The sequence below is a fragment of the Scatophagus argus genome, chromosome 7 (assembly GCF_020382885.2).
Source record: "Scatophagus argus isolate fScaArg1 chromosome 7, fScaArg1.pri, whole genome shotgun sequence".
Lineage (NCBI taxonomy): Eukaryota > Metazoa > Chordata > Actinopteri > Scatophagidae > Scatophagus > Scatophagus argus.
The window spans coordinates 862,668-880,005 of NC_058499.1; the positions used below are offsets into that span (position 1 = coordinate 862,668).

Sequence of the window (17,338 nt, forward strand, 5' to 3'; positions counted from 1 at the left end):
GAAGATAAGACAGTTTGGAGGACTTTGTGTTTTCCAACGCGTTTTCCTTCTTTTATTCAAGACTTCACATCCAGAGTTTGCAGGTGTTTCACTGAATGCTCTTCTCTTGCGTTTTATTTGTTTTCCAAAGAACATCATCATGTATGTTGTACATGTTCAGACACGTTAAAGGCTCAGCTGACTGAAAACCACCTCACTTCTGTGGCCGTCTTCAGCTTTTAACCGTGAAACAGCGAGCGAGTCCACAGCAGGAGACCACGTTTCCCTCGGCAGAAACAAAACGCTGCAGCCTTTTCTCATCAGCAGAAAAGAAGCTCGCGTGGACAGAATATTAATCATCCCTCGAGTCGGGCCAACCGGGAGCTGCTTCCAGTCCTCACAGGACCTCACAAGTCTAACAGCAGTCCCTTCCTTATAAAATAATGTGATTTGGTGACTAAATGGACCCGCCGTCCCTGAGTCTGGGACATGGACAAGGTTTGAGTCGGCAGAGGTACCCTGACCGCTCAGTAAACCTGTTTGACTCTCCTGTCACATGTCCCACACTTCCACCTTCTGTTTTTGTTCATCACTCTGTTGACAGGTCAGAGGTCAGAGGTCAGATTACAGCTGTGTGGGGTCACATGGCTCCCTGCAGCAGCTGGACAGCAGCCTCCTTGTTGTGCCTCCGGGCCTCCTGCAGAGGAGAGCTCCCCCATCTGGTGGGAAGACAGAACTACATCACACACTGTCTCACACACTGTGCCCCACACCGTCACACACACTGTCCCACACACCATCACACACACTGTCTCACACACTGTGCCCCACACCGTCCCACACACCATCACACACCGTCCCACACACTGTCCCACACACTGTCACACACCGTCCCACACACTCTCCCACACACCGTCACACACAGTCCCACACACTGTCACACACACCGTCACACACACAGTCCCACACACTGTCACACACACTGTCCCACACACCGTCACACACACTGTCCCCCACACTGTCCCCCACTCTCCCCCACACCGTCCCACACACTGTCCCCCACACCGTCACACACACTGTCCCACACTGTTCAAAGTAACAGAAAATGCATCACCTAAATGAACAGGATGGAGAAACCTGAGGAGGTGTGACTACAAGCCCACAGTAGTACTGTCATGTAGTACCACAGTATTGCAGGCTTCAGCAGGTACAGTCTCACCTGTCCTTCAGGGTGGCGTTCGCGCCTGCGTTCTCCAACAGGAAGCGGATCACCTCTGTGTGGCCTTCGGCAGCTGCCACGTGCAGCGCCGACCTGCCGTCATAGTCGACAGCGTTCACATCCACTCCAGACAGAAAGTACCTGCAGAGCACCACAGAAGAAGACAAACAGCTCTCAGACAGGACGAGAAGCAGCGTCGCAGCTCAGGTTATCGGTCCCTGAACAGCACCGCCGTTTCGCTGTGAATGTATGACAGTGTGAAACTGTGTTGGGATGTTAAAATGACCTCCTCAGGGCCAGGACGTCTCCTTTGAAGGCTGCCAGCAGGACATTCATGATCTGGTATCCCTGCAGAGGGGAAGAGGCTTTGTAAAGCTCAGATAAACTGGTCTGGGATCAGATCAGAGAAGGACAACTAACCTCAGCTTCAGCCTTCCACTGTCTGTAGGCCAGAATCTGCCTGAACGGAGTCCTGATGTCAAAACTGTGCAGCTGAAATGTTGATATGAGCTCCTGCGAACACAAACTGATGTCACTCAGTCATACATCGCATGTCTAAATGTACTGCTGCCTGTCTGAAGACACAGCTGAGACCTGGCAGAAGTGGACGGCCCTCCAGGGGTTTCCACAGGCGTCCAACTCAGGAGAAAACGCCATCAGACCCAAAACACCAGGGACCACCGCCAGCAGGGGGCCGCGGCTGCTCGACATGGCCGGGACGGACGTCTGCAACCAGAACCGGTTTCGGATCCATTTACATGATTTGACTCAGACTGAGAGGATGTGAGGAAAAGAAAGTTTTCTTTGCTCACAGACAGCAAAGTCAATCAGAAAGTCAAACTTAAAATCATTATTATCGTTATCATTTAATGACATGACTCTGCTCTGCTCATCCTCAGCTCCAATAACCACTGAGGGACGGAGACTGGACCTTGTAGTGGAAGGTTGTGGAGTAATCTTTCATCCCCGCCACCTGCATCATGGACAGCAGGCTCCGCGTTGCCGCCGGCGACAGCACCTGGTCACCTGACAGTGGACAGAGGCCCCCATTGGCTAACGAAGCAGCCATAGCAGCTCCTGATTCACAGGTGAGCTCTGTTGATGCGCACTGTCAGACAGCAGACACACTGACAGTAAGTGATCCACAGGGAGTGTGTGTGTGTGTGAGTGTGTGTGTGAGTGTCTTTGTGTGTGCTGACAGGTGTTGTACCTGCAGCATCAGATCCACAGCAGCATTAATGTCAGTCTTCTCTGGAAAACACTGGCAGACAGAAGTCAGTTAGAAACACGCTGAGACGCACACACACACACACGTGATCTTTGATGTGTGGAGGATGTTCACCTTTTTCTCCTGCAGGTAGAAGGTCAGAGCGTGGAGTCGGACGCTGGCCCTCCTGCTGCTCTCATAACTGAACATCAACACAGCAACAACAAAACGCACTTCAGCACAGTCTCAGACAGCGGGTCACTTCCTGTCTCAAACAGCGAGTGATGTTGAGGACCGTTGAGACATTCTGCAGCCGCGTTCGTGTCAACAGAAGACAAACGTGATGTTTTCCTAACTCTAACTGAGCCAAACATGCCAGTGCAGTGTGTGTGTGTGTGTGTGTGCGCGTGTGTTTCCAGTACAAATCAACAGATTTCATAGGAAACACAGACAAACAGCAATCAGTTTAACTTTCACTGTTTTAACACAAATACATAAATAAATGCATACTTTCATGTTTGAAACAGCTTCAGTAACGGCTGCTCGCTGTACTTTTTACCAGACAGGAGGCACTTTGTTGGGGACTATTTTGAGTGGCGGATTAATTTGCATGTGGTGCACCAGCGTATGTTGTGGGACTGAGTCACAACAAAGTACAACTTGTCTTGGTATGTAACCAGACAGCCTGTCAGCACCTGGTGCACTTCAGGTTGGCGTACTCCTTGTTGCAGAGCCTCCGGATGACATTCAGCACCTACAGGGCGCGCGCGCACACACACACACACACACACACACACACACACACACACACACACAGTCAGTTCGTCTCTGGGAGGACATTTACAGGTTCTACCTTCTGTGGATGTCACTCACTGAGTCAAACTTGTCCTCTTCCTCTGCACTCAGCCTCCCCGCCAGCTGGAGACACACAACACACAGCATTAGTGGATGGACGGATGGACAGATGGACAGATGGACACATGGACGGATGGATGGATGGGTTACCTGCAGTAAAGATGCAGTGATGATGGCTCCTGTCTCAGTGAGCGGGCTGTGAGGAATTCCTGCACACAGAAATCAAGTCTTACTGTTACTCTGCTGTAGGGTCAGAGGTCGTCGGCCGGAGGTCAGCTGATGAGCTAACGAGGTAGTTCAGCTCGTCTCAATTCAGTGAAAGAGAGAAGCTTGAGCTCAGAAGGTGAACGGTTGGATTTTTCAGTTTAGTAAGTGGCTGTTGGTGCCTCGAGAGGTACAAAGTGGTATTACAGACAGGACGGGCCTGGGCTAGCTGGTTAGCATGCTAACCTCAGCAGATACAGTGTTGTTTTCCAGTAAAATGACACCAGGACCAGGACTGATTTCTGATCACAGCAGAAGAAAAACAGACTCAGACTCAAGACGGGGGGCGACTGTTCCTGGACCTGTTTTAGTGAGTGTGAACGGAGAGTCGTATCTAGAGTACCCCTCCACGCCAACGTATCTGTGAACGAGGTCAGAGCCCAGCAGGTCCACCGCCACGCCGTACACCAGTGGCCATGACACCTCGGCCAGAGCCAGAGAGCCGGCCCAGTCGCCCAGAGACAATCTGAAACAGACGGACAGACAGGCAGACGGACACAGAGGAGACGAATCACATTTACTGTAAATCCACCGTTCTCACACTGCTGGACACTGAAATAAGCCTTTTACTATGGAGAAAATATTTTGCATGATTAAGAGACTCATAAGCACCCACTGTGTGGCTGTTATGATGACGCATGTAGCACATGACGTAGTTACAAAATGTTCAGGGTTCAGTGAATCTGGACATCACATGAAAACTCATTTCTGCACTATAAATTTTTAAATTTTCTTAAAAAATTTGAACACATTGTAAATACCTGTACTTTGAGATTTTAGTTTTTGTTTATCCTATTTTTATACTCTTCACTTTTCTCCTTTCTTGGTCGGGAATACTGCATGTGCAATGTCTGTAAGAATAAGAATTTCCCTTCAGGGATAAAGAAAGGAATTCTGATTCTGATAACCAGCGGCAGGCGGTCAACAGAGGGCGCCATCCTCCCTCCCAGCACAAAGACCAGTCACACAGACCTTCAGTGAGTAAGACCTCAAAAATTACTGAGGAAAGATGAAAGTGACATATTTTGTCATTGGAGGGAACTCACTCCAACAAAATTCATGCTCTGCATTTAACCCACCCAAGTGACGTGCACACACACACAGCAAACCCGGGGCAGTGGGCGACCACGTGCAGCGCCCGGGGAGCAGTGGGGGTTAGGTACCTTGCTCAAGGGTACCTCAGCCATGGACACCGGGACGGGGAATCGAACCAGCGATCCACCGCTGATCCACGACTGCCCAGTGTATGTACTGGACAACATACACATTTTTTAATGAGCAACTTAAATGTTATGTGTAGTGAGTAAAATGTATAGTAATAAAAATGCATAATAAAATAACAGTGTGTTGTTTAAAGTTACCCCCCTGCCCGCCCCCGCAGAGGGGACAGATTCTGGATCAGGACATACCTCTGTCCATCCACAGTGCAGATTGAGACGCCCCACTTGGTGCCGTCCACACTCTCCTTTTCCTTCTCCTGATTCCACAAATGCACAACAGTACAAACATCATTTGGGTTCAGTGCTGATGAGCTTTTATTCCCTGGCAGCAACAAAATGATCCTTCAGTTTAATGTACTTGAAATAAATGAATGCGTTGGGGAAAATGTCATAGAAATTTGCTTCTTTGCTTCCTTCTATTTTTCTCTCAAAATCCCTCAGTCCAGCAGTCTAAGTCTCGGGCTCTTGCATTGGAGCTCACCTGTACAGACGACAGCTGACGGCACCTTGAAAACAACTTCTGAGTTTCTTCCGTGAAGGTGGAAAAATCTGGGATGACAAATCGTCCCTGCAGAGCCTTCAGGATCAGAGAGACGAATCCTGTGATGCATCTACAGCAGCAGAAACAAGACCAGAAACACAATGAGAAACAGGACGACAACCACTGACAACAACACGGCTGCATCCGTCCATAACGGGCAGAACCAGATTACAGGAACACAATAATAAGAACAGAATACAATAAACCAAAAGACAACAACATCAGAACCAGAAACTGGTGTGAATGTCAGATTTCAGCTGGGAAAAAATCGGCAAATCATCAGCAAATCAGCAGAGGTGGACTTAAATGAAGAGTGTGAAGAGGTGAACCCAAACAGAAAGGAAGGAAGGACCTGTGGAAGGCGTTTCTGTCCACTGCTCCCTCAGCGTCCTGCAGTTTCCTCAGGTGGAAGAAACACTCTCGGAGCCGAGGGTCCGACCTTTGCAGCCCAGAGCTCCAGATGGCCTGACGGGGAAAACAATCGCACCCACAGAGTTCCTTCAACTCCGCAACAGTCACAAACACACAAAGAACACACCAGAGACTCGTACGAACGACATTTTGGTGCACTTTTGATGTTTTGATGTTGTGTCCAAAAAAATCAGCAGGATAAGCAACAACAAATAAAATGCCTATTTTAGATGTTTTAATTATTGTATTGTGCTGTATGTATTTATATTATTACTTTTATTAAGATGAACATGATTATTGCTTTGTCCACGGGCGCCCCCTAGTGACTGGGCTCCCTTGTGGGCAGCCCGGGTCCTTTGTAGGAATCACTTCCCATAATGCAACTTTATAGAGGCCTTCATTAAACCTGCTTCACGTCTTGCAAACATCTTCTGATGTCATCACGAGGGCTAATTGATGGATTTTATTGACTTGTTGTCACAAAGCCGTGACTGACGTGTGAGTGTGTTTGTGTGTGTGTTTTCTGAGTGGGGTGACCTCAAAGAACTGGCTGACGTTAACTCTTCCGTCTGAAGCGAAGCTGTCAAACAGCACATCAGCAGCCCTGAAGCAGCAGAGGTTCAGTGTTAGCTCAGTGCGGGTGGCGGGTTCAGCTGACAGTGGACAGCAGTGAGGACACTTACGCCCTGCGTTTGGACGGACTCTGCTGGGGAGGGAACCACAGCTGGGCGGGTGGGGGTCCTCGGTCCTCTGGCTGGACCACGGCCTGAGGAAGAGGAGGCTTCAGGCAGCCGTTACTGGCTGACACTGGGACCAGTGCACATGAAATCAGAAAAAAATGTTTCTTTATTATTTCAGTCTTCAACACGTGGCTGCTCAGAACAAACTGTTTGCTTGGAGCTTCCTCAAGATAATCGACCTGCAGAGGCAGAGAGTTCAAGAGAAAAGGGTCAGTCTGTGGTCTCGCAGACCACATGACTCCCCTCTTCACCGCAGTGTGCAGTACGGCTCATAAGCCCCTCCCCCTCCATGTTAGCAGATGGGACATGACTCAAACTGAAATCTCAAAAGTACATGTCGAATATTTTTTCCCCAAAGATGGTTTCTGTCATTTTATGTCACTCATATCACATTTTCAGTTTGGTTTTAATGAGTTATTTGATGCTACAAAGAGGGGCTGAAAAGTCATGACTGACAGCTGAGTGCTGCTCCTGATTGGCTCAGACGGGTGTGTGGGCGGGACCTCGATACTGTGGCTCCACCTCCACACTGCTCACTTTTTTGTGTCAGATGAAAACATGGGAACACTTTGTGTGTTTGGACTTCACTGCACAACAAACAGCCAGAAAGACAGGAGGACAATGAAGATGTGCTGGACAGGACGAAGTGCAGGTCCCGAAGCTCCAGTCATACCTGCAGGTCCAGGGCTGACGAGGCTGATGGGCTTCTGGACTGCAGTCTGGGTCTGGCTCTGGATCAGGCTCCTGGGAGCTGGACGGGGTGCTGTATCCTTTCAGACAACATAAAATCCCAAGGTACCCTTAATCTGCCATACACACCTGGATTGTTAAAGTGCTGCAGTGGTGGAGGAAGTACTCAGATCCTTTACTACAGCAAAAGTACTAATACCACACTATAAAAAGACCCCGTTACGAGTAAAAGTGCTGTATTGAAAATGTTACATAAGTTTAAGTGCATAAGTATAAGCAGGAAAATGCACTTAAAGGATTCAAAGTGAAAGTACTCCATGTAGTAAAGGAAAATGGAAAAATGCAAGTATCCCAAATTTGTATATAAGTACATAACTTGAGCACTTGGTGACCCTGCACCCCTCAGTGTTTCAGACTCCTTTCAGGTCTTTGTAAAGAAAGTCAAAGGTTTCTGTTGAGGAGCTGACTGCGTCGGGGAGGAGCAGACGAGTTTGTCTGAGCGCGACACGTTGAGGCGGGTCTACCTGGTGTTCAGAGCTCCTCTGCTGGCCCTCGTCTGTCATCCCTCCATCATCTGCCAGGGAGGAGAAAAGAAGACAAACTCCTTCAGAAACTCTGGATGTTAAAAACCCAAACGGAGAACACATTACATGTACTGAGTGGAGGCGGGTGGTGGTGGCGGTGTGACGCCTCAGCAGCACACCACCTGATGACTGGACACCATCAGGCCACTGCATTGTCCCAATGTAACATTAAAACAATGAGACGTAGAGAAACCACAGTAACAGCACAGGAGTCCATTCATGTGCTGCATATCAGCGCTTATCCTGTGCAGGGTGGCAGCTGGACAGGTGGTCAGGTCATCACACACGTAGAGACACACATCCACTCATGTTCACATACACACCTACGGGCAGTTTAGAGTCACCAGTTAACCCAACCTGCACGGAGCCACACAGAGTTAACTGATTCATTGCTGAAGCGCAGCAGCGTCTCTGCAGGCCACTCAGCGGTCTGACTGAACTGGTCTGAACTGTGGACTCCAGACAAACCTTCTGCTTTTATCACAAAGTTTTCAGAGTAGCTTTGAGACATCACGATGCCCTGAACTGAAACAGGAATCTGCTGCTGTTTAAAGCAGCGTGGGGTTTCTTATGTTGTTGTTCAGGTGCTGCTCAGACGTGTTGCTGTGTCTGAAGCCATCTGAACAGCGTTTTGTTCCTCATGTACAACACAAGCCCTTCGTCTGCTTGTAAAGTGGACTTTCGTCAACCTAAAAGCATGAAGACAGAAGTCCTCTCAGACGTTGTTGTGCATTTAAGTCATTTTGTACCACAGTGACTGAGCAGTAAATCCTCCTCCCTGAAGGTTATGGCGCTCAGTCCAGAGAGACGTTGGACGAGCACGCTTTGTGCTGCGGATGGATGACTGAAAAGTCCAAACAGAAAAGAGACAAAATTCTGCTCAATGAAGATGTTCCATTTGGTGAACATGTTAGCTTTTCTGTCTGTTTGCTGACATGAAGAATGTTTCCTAAACTTAACTCCTCTTTGTTCACTTTCGCAGTCAGCTTGTCTAATTACAGCAGACCAAAGCTGGGAGCAGACTGAGCTGTGGTACATGAAATATAAATACAGCCGAGCATCCGGGCAGACCAGCAGTTTGTGTGCTGGGTTTGTCAGGGCGGATCGCAGCCTCAGCCTCTCGCTGGGACAAATAAAGTTAGAAAAATAGATTCAGAGGCGGAGCCAGTTAGCAGCTTGATTTAGACAGACTCCGCCCACCGAAGGATCCTTCACAGACCACTAATCACAGGGTGTTACACACACACACACACAAACTCACACAAAAACACACACACACAGACTCACACACACACACAGACTCACACACACACACAAACAGACACACACAGACTCACACTCACACACACAAACAGACACACACAGACTCACAGACACTCACACACACAAACAAACAGACACACACACACACAGACTCACACTCACACACACAAACAGACACACACAGACTCACAGACACTCACACACACACACAGACACACACAGACTCACAGACACTCACACACACAAACAGACACACACACACACACAGACTCACAGACACTCACAAACAGACACACACAGACTCACACACACACACAAACAGACACACACAGACTCACACACACACACAAACAGACACACACAGACTCACAGACACTCACACACACCTTTCATGTCTGGCTCTTTATTGGGCTCCAGCAGCTTGTTGCCGTCCAGGCCGCCGTAACGTTTCCTCCATTTGCGCCTGAGGGAAGGAGTCCTCTGGAAACTGCAGACACAACGAGAACAAGTTGGAGGACAGAAGTCGTCGTCATATGAAAAGTCAGATGAACCACAATCATCAGGACTATGAGGATTATGAGGATTCATCCTGAGGGAACATGAATGAGCCACAGTTCAAAACTCCACAGAGCATAACTAAAATAATGTGTTTTTGTACACAGATGCAGCATAAACTACAAACCAGCACCAAGTAAAAGCTGAAAGCTCAATTAAATAAATAAATAAATAAATACCAAAATTAAAAACTCAGGTCATAATGTTGGATTAGTGCAAATCAAAAGCCTAATACTCTTACGTCTACTAAAACTGTGACGACATGTGACGTTTTCCTCTGCAAGTGAAACTGCAGCTCGTCTTACAGTCTGTGATTACACGCAGTATGACTCAGTCTTATTAATGCTTTAATAATTTAAACGTCAGAACATGGAGAAGCGTGTGCACAGCTTCATAGTCGAGCGTGAACAGGCGGGAGTAACAAAACACTTTTACTCGAGTATTGTGCTCGAGTACCAATTTGAAGCACATGTTGAATTTACATTTTACTCCACTTTCCTCTTCTACTGCACCTCGTGTCAGAGGGAAACCAGCGTTCCACCCGTCAGTTACTCCAGCCCTGCCTCTGACCCTCTGAAACGGCCAGTGAGCTGAACTGGGACCAGCACACTGCAGTGCAGGTGGTGAGGTTTAACCAGAGCCGGACTGAGTCCTGGCTCCGCCACGTCTCAGCCTGCCCTCCGCCATCACAGGAGGAATGTAAGCCTGGAGTGTTTCCAGCTTTACGGCGGCTTCACTAACTGGCAGATGGAGTAAAACAGCAAATATAAAACAAACCCTCAGCGTGTGTTTCTCACCACAGGTAAGAGGTGTCCTCTGCCTCCAGGCTCTGGCTCTTCTCCATTGAAGCCTTCAGGTGTGTTAGTCCAGTTCTCCTCTGAGACGTGTTTTCACGTGCGACGAGGCAGTTCGTGAAGCGGCTGGCTCCCTCAGTGCGTCTGCAGGCTATAACCTTTCTTTAATGAATGGGATGGCTCGGAGAGGAGGGGAGACCCGTCAGACACTCCCAGCTTTGACACGGCACTAAACAACAGCTACACAAATGAAAGGAACACACAGTTTATGCTTTGATTCCAAAAGACAAAAGTGTGTGAAACCAGGGGTGGCCTCAGGCTGTCTGAGGGCAGAGCTGACCTAAAGAGAAGGGCACCAGCAGGGAATTTTCATTTTCATAGGTATGTTACTTATCTGACATGATGGTCAGTACATGAAAAAGTATAGTAAGAATATAAAATGATACTTTTAAATAAATGATTAGAAGTCATTTCCATACATTTTCCTCACATGTATAGATGTTTAAACTGCAGTCACTTGTTTGTCTTTAAAGCTTTTACTCTGAAAAGGGAAGGACAGGAAGTGGTGATTTTGAAAAGCGGAAATCGGCTTGTTTACATCATCATTCCTGCTCCGTAGCGAAGCTACGAGTTAGCAGGCTAACAGGCGCCAGGTGGATGTTTCCCCGCTCAGTTTTATCTGTTCCTGGCAGGTTCCTCCACTGGGCTCAGTCCACACGGTTACACGGTTCAGGTGACGCCGTCCCGGTGGGCGTTCTTCCCCGGTCCAGACTGCCTCCCCTGCCCGGTGGTCAGCGGTGCAGGAGCAGACACATGCCCAGAAAAGACAAGGCGGTGAGTTGTTGGAGCTCCTCGCATGAGCAGGTGACCGCGGAGATTTAATGTCTGTGTCTTATTAACCAGTGGAGGATTAACACGTTGACTCCGGTGCTTTACGTTACTACAGCTTTGAAGTACTTCCGCTGAATTACACTTCTGTGTGTATTTTAGCCATATTGAAGTTTGAACGAATTACTTCACGCTTTCATTATGTTCTCGTAGCCTTCAGCTGAGGTTTGTTTACTCTGCTGGTCTTATTCACTGATGGACTGCTTGTCACCTCTGATCTGTCCTGTCACAGCAGGTGAAAGGACATCCGGCCGGCGGTGCAGCTGCAGAGCCAGCAGCTTCCTGTCCAGTGTCCCGAGACAAAAGTGGTGCTGTTACCATAATGGTGCACGCGAAGCCGGGATCCAAACACAGCAGCATAACGGGTGTGCTGCACACTGCTGATTTAAAAGCAAGCCTGATGTTTAATGACCAACCCAATTCTAATGCTCTTCCGCTGCTTCTCTTGCAGAGGTTTGTGCAGAGGCGGTGGGAGTCGCCATCGCAGCACCTCCAGCAGACGGAGAAGCCAACACTGAGCTCATTCGCTACCTGGCTGAAGTTCTGGAGCTGAAGAAAAGTCACATATCTCTTGACAAGGTGCCAGAAGCTGGTTATTATTCATTCAGCAGAAACTTTTTGGTGACACATGAGCTCACACAGAGTGAGCCATCAGACACAAAGACACAGATTTGTTGAAGGTGAAATGAGAAAAACATCAAGAGGTCTTGGGTGTTTTGTAACCCTTTTGTCCTTGTTGAACGTCTTTATCCTGCCTTGTTTTACCTCGTGTCTCGTGTGTCTCAGGGCTGCAGGTCCAGAGACAAAGTCATCAGACTGGACTCCTGTCTCAGTCCAGAGGAAGTGCTGAGGAGGCTCAGACAGGCTGCAGGCTGACAGGATGGAGGAGGTTCTTATCCCACTCGTGTCACGGATTAAAATCACTGCAAAACAGTGTGAGGAGCTGAAAAGATGGGAACTGCATGATTAATTATATGACAAATTCTGGGACATTTTATCGTGATGGAACATGTGACTGAAGGTCTGTGATTTGGCTGTTAATGAAATGAAAAGTTATTGTTATCTGTATGAATAAATTAGCTGCCTGAAACTGTTTGCCACACACACACTGATGGACCACAGCTGAACCAGTATGACTACTGGGACCCCTGGAAACATCGCCATGGAAACAGACTGGTGAGCAGGATGTGTTTCCCTGACGGATGTAGACTGGACGTGACGTTAACATGCTGGGACGTTTCATGGTGGAGGGTATTTTTATTTGTTTAAATGATGTGTGGCTCTAAATAAACTGACTATGATTCTGTATGATTAAGTATGAACATGAGTTTTATTTAAGTTTCATAAAGAAAGAATTTCTCTTGCATTTTTCAAGGAAATTTTAAATGAATATTGATGTACAGACTGTACTTAAACTGAGCAGTAGGTGGCGCTATGTTTCTGTCTCATGCTGAACTCTGCAGGGTGAATGTGCTGTGTGTTGCTGTGAGACCAGAGGGGAAGTGAAGATGATGATGATGGTGATGGAAACAGCAGCTCTGTAGGAGTTTAACAGTGGAAACGTTACCGAGGGTTTAAAATCATTTCACACTGAGGTTATGAAATACTTGATTATGTTCTTCAAAGGGAAATATTTTCTTTTACTCCTGCTGGAGTATCATTGACACAAATTTAAAATATAAATCACACAAACACTGAAAATTTCTGCTTCCACTAAGTGAAGCATATTGACATCATGATGAGCTGCCTCGGCCGTCTGTTGTCAGTTGTCATCACTGCCGCATTGCCTTATGGGATATTTATGACGGCGAGGTGCCCAGCAGGCTGTAATATTTCCCCAGAAATAGACTAAAGGCCACTAAATCCTACACACTGGATCTTTAGTATGAAAGTATGAAAACTGGAAGTCCTCAGTGCAGACAAATGTCTAATGCTAATATTTAAGAGCCTAAAAATGCAAATGGTGCAGTTAGTATAATGTTAGAATCATGTTGTGCTAACATGTTTAGTCTTAGCCTACTGTTAGCGCTCAAAGTTAGTGCTGGATACAGTTTGTCCTTTGGCAGCTACGCAGGCTAACATTAGCACACTTATGGTGCGTTCCTTTCCGACTTCCGAAGCAAGATGGCTGCCTGTGAATAAAAGCTGTGGTTTTGCATTTTTTAGGGCTTTTGTGTTTTTTGTGTCCAGTTTAGTAAGCAGTATACACAACACTGTCTCACTGCTGCCTACAGAATCAGAATCACGATTCCTTTATTTATCCCTGAAGGGAAATTCTTATTCTTACAGACTTTGCACTTGCAGTGTTCCCGACCAAGAAAGTTGAAAAGTGAAAAGTATAAAAATAGGATAAACAATATTTAAAACAAGATAAGTGTAAATCGAAAATCTAAAGGTACAGGTATTTACAATGTGTTCACATTTAAAAAAAAAAAAAAAATTAAAAATACAGGTATGTACATGTGTAAAAAACCAATATATACATTGTATATATAAAGTGAGTGAGTGTGTCCGTCACAGTGCTGAGTTTAGCAGTTTGATGGCGACAGGCAGGAATGATTTCCTGTGTCGCTCTGTGGTGCATCATGGGAGTCAGAGTCTGTGGCTGAACGAGCTCCTGTAGCTGATCAATAGGCACACAGCTGTGGTCTCGTAAGGCGTGAAATACCACGTGATGTGTTGTTAATCAACTCCCTAACCAGTTATTAGAATACTTGTTTTAGCTCGATACAATTCAACATCCTGAATTTTTAGCTCTTTTTGCCAAATGTTGACCTTGTGGCTTTACGAGGCTCACCGACGTTCTTGGATCAGGCATACGAGGTGAGCAGGCAGTGAAGTCTAACGCTTTCATTTATTTAATCACTAATTGCAATTTGTTTCTTCTGTCTCTTGTTTTGCACTTTTTGTCCCGTGTGCAGGAACGATCCCCTCAGGGGCCCCGGGCATCAGGGGCCACAGCTACATGAATGCAGCTCAGCAGCGTGTTTTGAGTCGTGATTGTGAACGCCACTTATCAGCAAGTCTCTGTGGGAAAAAGTTCATTAGCATCAGTCATCAGCCACAGAATCAGACGACTGACGTGAATTAGTGGGGCTGTAATGAGCTCGGTTTCTTGGAGTTAAAACTAAAAAGCTTCAAAGAGTTTTATCATCAGCATCTGAGCTGACATCAAAGCCTGGGCTGATAATGACTCCCCATCAAACATCACAGCTTTCAGGAAGCTCCGTCCTCAGACTGTTGAGTTTCACTTTAGATTCCAGCTCCAACAAAGTTTGTGCTTGTGATGCAACAGTGAAGTTTATCTTTACTGTCACTGAGAACATTATGTAAGAACTTCTGGACTGAAAGAGGAGTTTGTTTTCAAGTTGGCCTGAATCACACTTCTTCATCCTGGTGATTTTTCATGGTGTGTCTCTTGTGCTGAGCCTGGATCAGCAGCTTTACGTCTGCTGCTGAGTCCCACCGGAGCTCCTGTCAGGCTCAAGTCGTGTTAAGCCTCTGCTGGCTGGACGGACGTTTCCCCTCCTAAATTAAAGGGATTCAGAAACATAAATCCTCTTCTGCTCCATGTTGGGTGCTGGAAGATCTCTTTTTGGTCAGTTTGAGAAGATTCCTGAAATGTGTCAGCCTAAAATGATTCACAGGTTGCTTTCTGTAAAATAAAATCAAATGACTGAAGTAAACGCATTGCATGTTGACAAACGCTTTTTTGTTGGAGATTCTTTTGCTTCTTTTTGCAGTCATCTTCATCATCGGGTTTCATGTCACCAGAATAAAACCTTCTGGCTGGTGAACTGAGACGGGTCACATCAGTTAGGAGCTCCAATTAAAAGATACCAAGAGGTAATTAGCCGCCCATGCAGATGTGAGAAGAGGAAACTTCTTGCTTCGTTGCATGTTGATGGAAGACACGAGTTTGAAAGGTTTGAGAGGAAACTTAATGTTGCAGCTGCTTTGTGAGCTCAGGTGAGTCATTCACACCACCTGATGATAAATAAACAGACAGCAGAGGAGGAGAGACTTAGACTTAGACTTAGACTTAGACTTTCTTTATTTGTCATTTGGATTTTCATCACAAACGAAATTTCGGTACAGTGGCTCAAGCATAGCAGGAATTACCGACATATTCTTTATAAAAGAAAAAGTAAAAAATATAATATATACACAAATAAATATGCAGTAAAAAGTACTTGAAAGTGAGGTAGTTTGTATAAAAGTCAGTCAGCATATATACATATGTAATTATTATTGCACAGTGAGTATTTGTAATAAATAGTACTTTGTGGATGTACAGAATATAAATATATTGCACAGTAAATAAATGGGCTGTAGTCCTGAGTGGTGTTTGTGTGGTTGAGGAGGGGAAGTGATCATGTAGAGAGACTGCAGCAGTGAGATTCAGGTACGAAGCCGGACCTGCTGCTGCTGAATGTGCACCACATGTGAACCAGCTCGGGCCACAGCTGGGCTCCGTTAAGGTCAGCACCAAGTCAGAATCTCCACCAACACTCAAAGGAGCTCTGGGACAGTGTTGGCCCTCAGAGTTTGGCCAAGACGCTTTGGCTCCAGGTGAGGCGCCAGGTGACGGGTTGTCACACACAATAACACAAAATAATCATTTTAACTGACCGATTCCTGCAGTGTACAGTGCATATGTACATGTAGATGGATGATGAACTTTTACTTGTACATTTAAGAGCATTTACTGTCAAGTACTCTTCATAAGAGGGTCTTTCACTTTTACAAAAGTAATAATTCAGTACAATACCTTCACTTCGACTCAAGTATGACTTCTGGGTACTTTTCACAACACTGCAGAAAAGTTGTGATCAGATCATTTAAGTTTATTGTGTGTTTTTGAGGTGCACATTCGTTTCACTTGGACCTTTGGGAGCATTCAGAGTCGGCTACCTGTCGCCGACGCACCGCATCCCTCCTGATTGTCCTTACTGTGATCCACCACGGGCAAACGCAGCTGCTGGTATCAGCAACTCCCTGTTAAAAAGAAATTCAAGTTGTGTCCTGACACAGAGTTAATAGAGGAAGAAGAATGGCCCAGAGCCTGATGGAAGATCAAACACCCACAGCAGAAGAAGGAGGAGGAGCGATGAAAAGATGCAGAGCTGCATCCTGCTGCACATTCTCTTCTCTCTGCAGTGAATACCAACAGCTTTCATCCTCACTTTCCTAACAAAGAGTCAGCAGTAAGACTGGCTGGCTGGGACGGTGGGGACGTGTCTTCACGCTCATCCCATCAAACGACAATCACAGGCCAAATCACAGCTGGCAGCCGGACACACCGAGGCGCCGGGCTTTAAACCTCTTACCTCGCTTCTCTCTGCAGGTTTACTTAAAGTCAAGTTCCCTGTGGGAGCTGACATAACGCGCCGCTTTATGCTGCGACCATTTCCCTTATTTACTGTCTGTTGTCTGTGTGTCCAGCAGCGGCTCCACAGCCACACAAAGCTCTTACTCTCACACTAAGGCCTCGCTGACAACACGAGGATTAAGATGCTGCAGCTCCGACTCTGCTGGCCGGATGTTTTACCGACAACAAGCCGTTCATCTTATGTCGGAAAGAAAAAGTCTGGGGCCGTCACAAAAACTCTGATACCAGCAGAAATCGATTAAGACCAGAGCAGCCAGAAAACTCTGAAGAAGAAGGAGGTGAAGTGAGTTTCTGACTCACGTCGTTCTTGACTGATTCATAAAACTGAAACATTTTTTGACAAAAACATGTGCTGGCTCACATCTTTACATTGACAGTGAAAGAGAACTGGACTTTGGTCCATCCTGTCCTAATGAAGTTTAACATTTCATTACTTGGAAGCCAATTTTGATTCCCAAAATTTGCCCAAGTTGTTGACAGTCCTTTAATTTGAAGGCTAACACGGGTGGATGTGACCTCCTGTGTGGAAGTCACGAAGGTCACGTTGTCTCGCAGCCTGTCCCAGCAGTACGTCCTCTGCTAACCTGCTTGTTTAGCAGCAGAGGGACGACGGAGGATTTCACCACGCAGCTCCTCTGTGTGTCAGGAGGGTTTAAGTTGACTTCAGATGAAGGTTGGGGACATTAATACCTTCATCCCTCCACGCTAATATGAAATATAAATAGAAGCAGTGAGG

General features: G+C 46.6%; 2 protein-coding genes across 11 annotated transcripts; one reads left to right on the top strand and one right to left on the bottom strand.

The window, feature by feature from the left end:
* Positions 1-40: 40 nt before the first annotated feature.
* On the bottom strand, positions 41-11,055 carry glsl (glutaminase like). Of its 6 annotated transcripts, none has more exons than XM_046393528.1 (22): positions 10,921-11,055; positions 10,326-10,562; positions 9,360-9,460; positions 7,651-7,700; positions 7,110-7,206; positions 6,380-6,503; positions 6,234-6,300; positions 5,638-5,750; positions 5,226-5,355; positions 4,934-5,001; positions 3,827-3,990; positions 3,411-3,469; positions 3,279-3,323; positions 3,101-3,159; positions 2,541-2,607; positions 2,409-2,459; positions 2,130-2,306; positions 1,793-1,924; positions 1,619-1,711; positions 1,485-1,546; positions 1,199-1,339; positions 41-698 (listed from the first exon to the last, which is right to left on the bottom strand). In XM_046393528.1, the coding sequence occupies exons 2-22, from the start codon at positions 10,370-10,372 to the stop codon at positions 620-622; spliced, it is 1,926 nt and encodes a 641-aa protein (XP_046249484.1). In that variant the 5' UTR covers positions 10,373-10,562; positions 10,921-11,055; the 3' UTR covers positions 41-619. The 6 variants fall into 6 exon arrangements, with proteins under 6 accessions (XP_046249484.1, XP_046249480.1, XP_046249485.1 ...); XM_046393524.1 differs by having other exon boundaries at positions 10,326-10,484; positions 10,921-11,054; XM_046393529.1 differs by having other exon boundaries at positions 10,326-10,480; positions 10,921-11,045.
* On the top strand, positions 10,824-12,518 carry c7h15orf40 (chromosome 7 C15orf40 homolog). Of its 5 annotated transcripts, none has more exons than XM_046393530.1 (4): positions 10,824-11,186; positions 11,443-11,575; positions 11,662-11,890; positions 11,997-12,138. In XM_046393530.1, the coding sequence occupies exons 1-3, from the start codon at positions 10,980-10,982 to the stop codon at positions 11,886-11,888; spliced, it is 567 nt and encodes a 188-aa protein (XP_046249486.1). In that variant the 5' UTR covers positions 10,824-10,979; the 3' UTR covers positions 11,889-11,890; positions 11,997-12,138. The 5 variants fall into 5 exon arrangements, with proteins under 5 accessions (XP_046249486.1, XP_046249489.1, XP_046249488.1 ...); XM_046393533.1 differs by having other exon boundaries at positions 10,824-11,156; positions 11,446-11,575; XM_046393532.1 differs by having other exon boundaries at positions 10,827-11,156.
* The last annotated feature ends 4,820 nt before the right edge of the window (positions 12,519-17,338 follow it).

What these genes read in the sequence shown, in the direction of transcription:
- glsl (XM_046393524.1), bottom strand. An exon ending in GTCAGCTGTCGTCTGTACAG is followed by an intron (nt 5,002 to 5,225) that starts GTGAGCTCCAAT and finishes TTGTGGAATCAG; the next exon opens with GAGAAGGAAAAGGAGAGTGT. An exon ending in TGCACTGTGGATGGACAGAG is followed by an intron (nt 3,991 to 4,933) that starts GTATGTCCTGAT and finishes CGTCTGTTTCAG; the next exon opens with ATTGTCTCTGGGCGACTGGG.
- c7h15orf40 (XM_046393530.1), top strand. Translation starts at nt 10,980, where the DNA reads ATGTTTCCCCGCTCAGTTTTATCTGTTCCTGGCAGGTTCCTCCACTGG. An exon ending in GGAGCTCCTCGCATGAGCAG is followed by an intron (nt 11,187 to 11,442) that starts GTGACCGCGGAG and finishes GTCCTGTCACAG; the next exon opens with CAGGTGAAAGGACATCCGGC. An exon ending in CAAACACAGCAGCATAACGG is followed by an intron (nt 11,576 to 11,661) that starts GTGTGCTGCACA and finishes CTTCTCTTGCAG; the next exon opens with AGGTTTGTGCAGAGGCGGTG.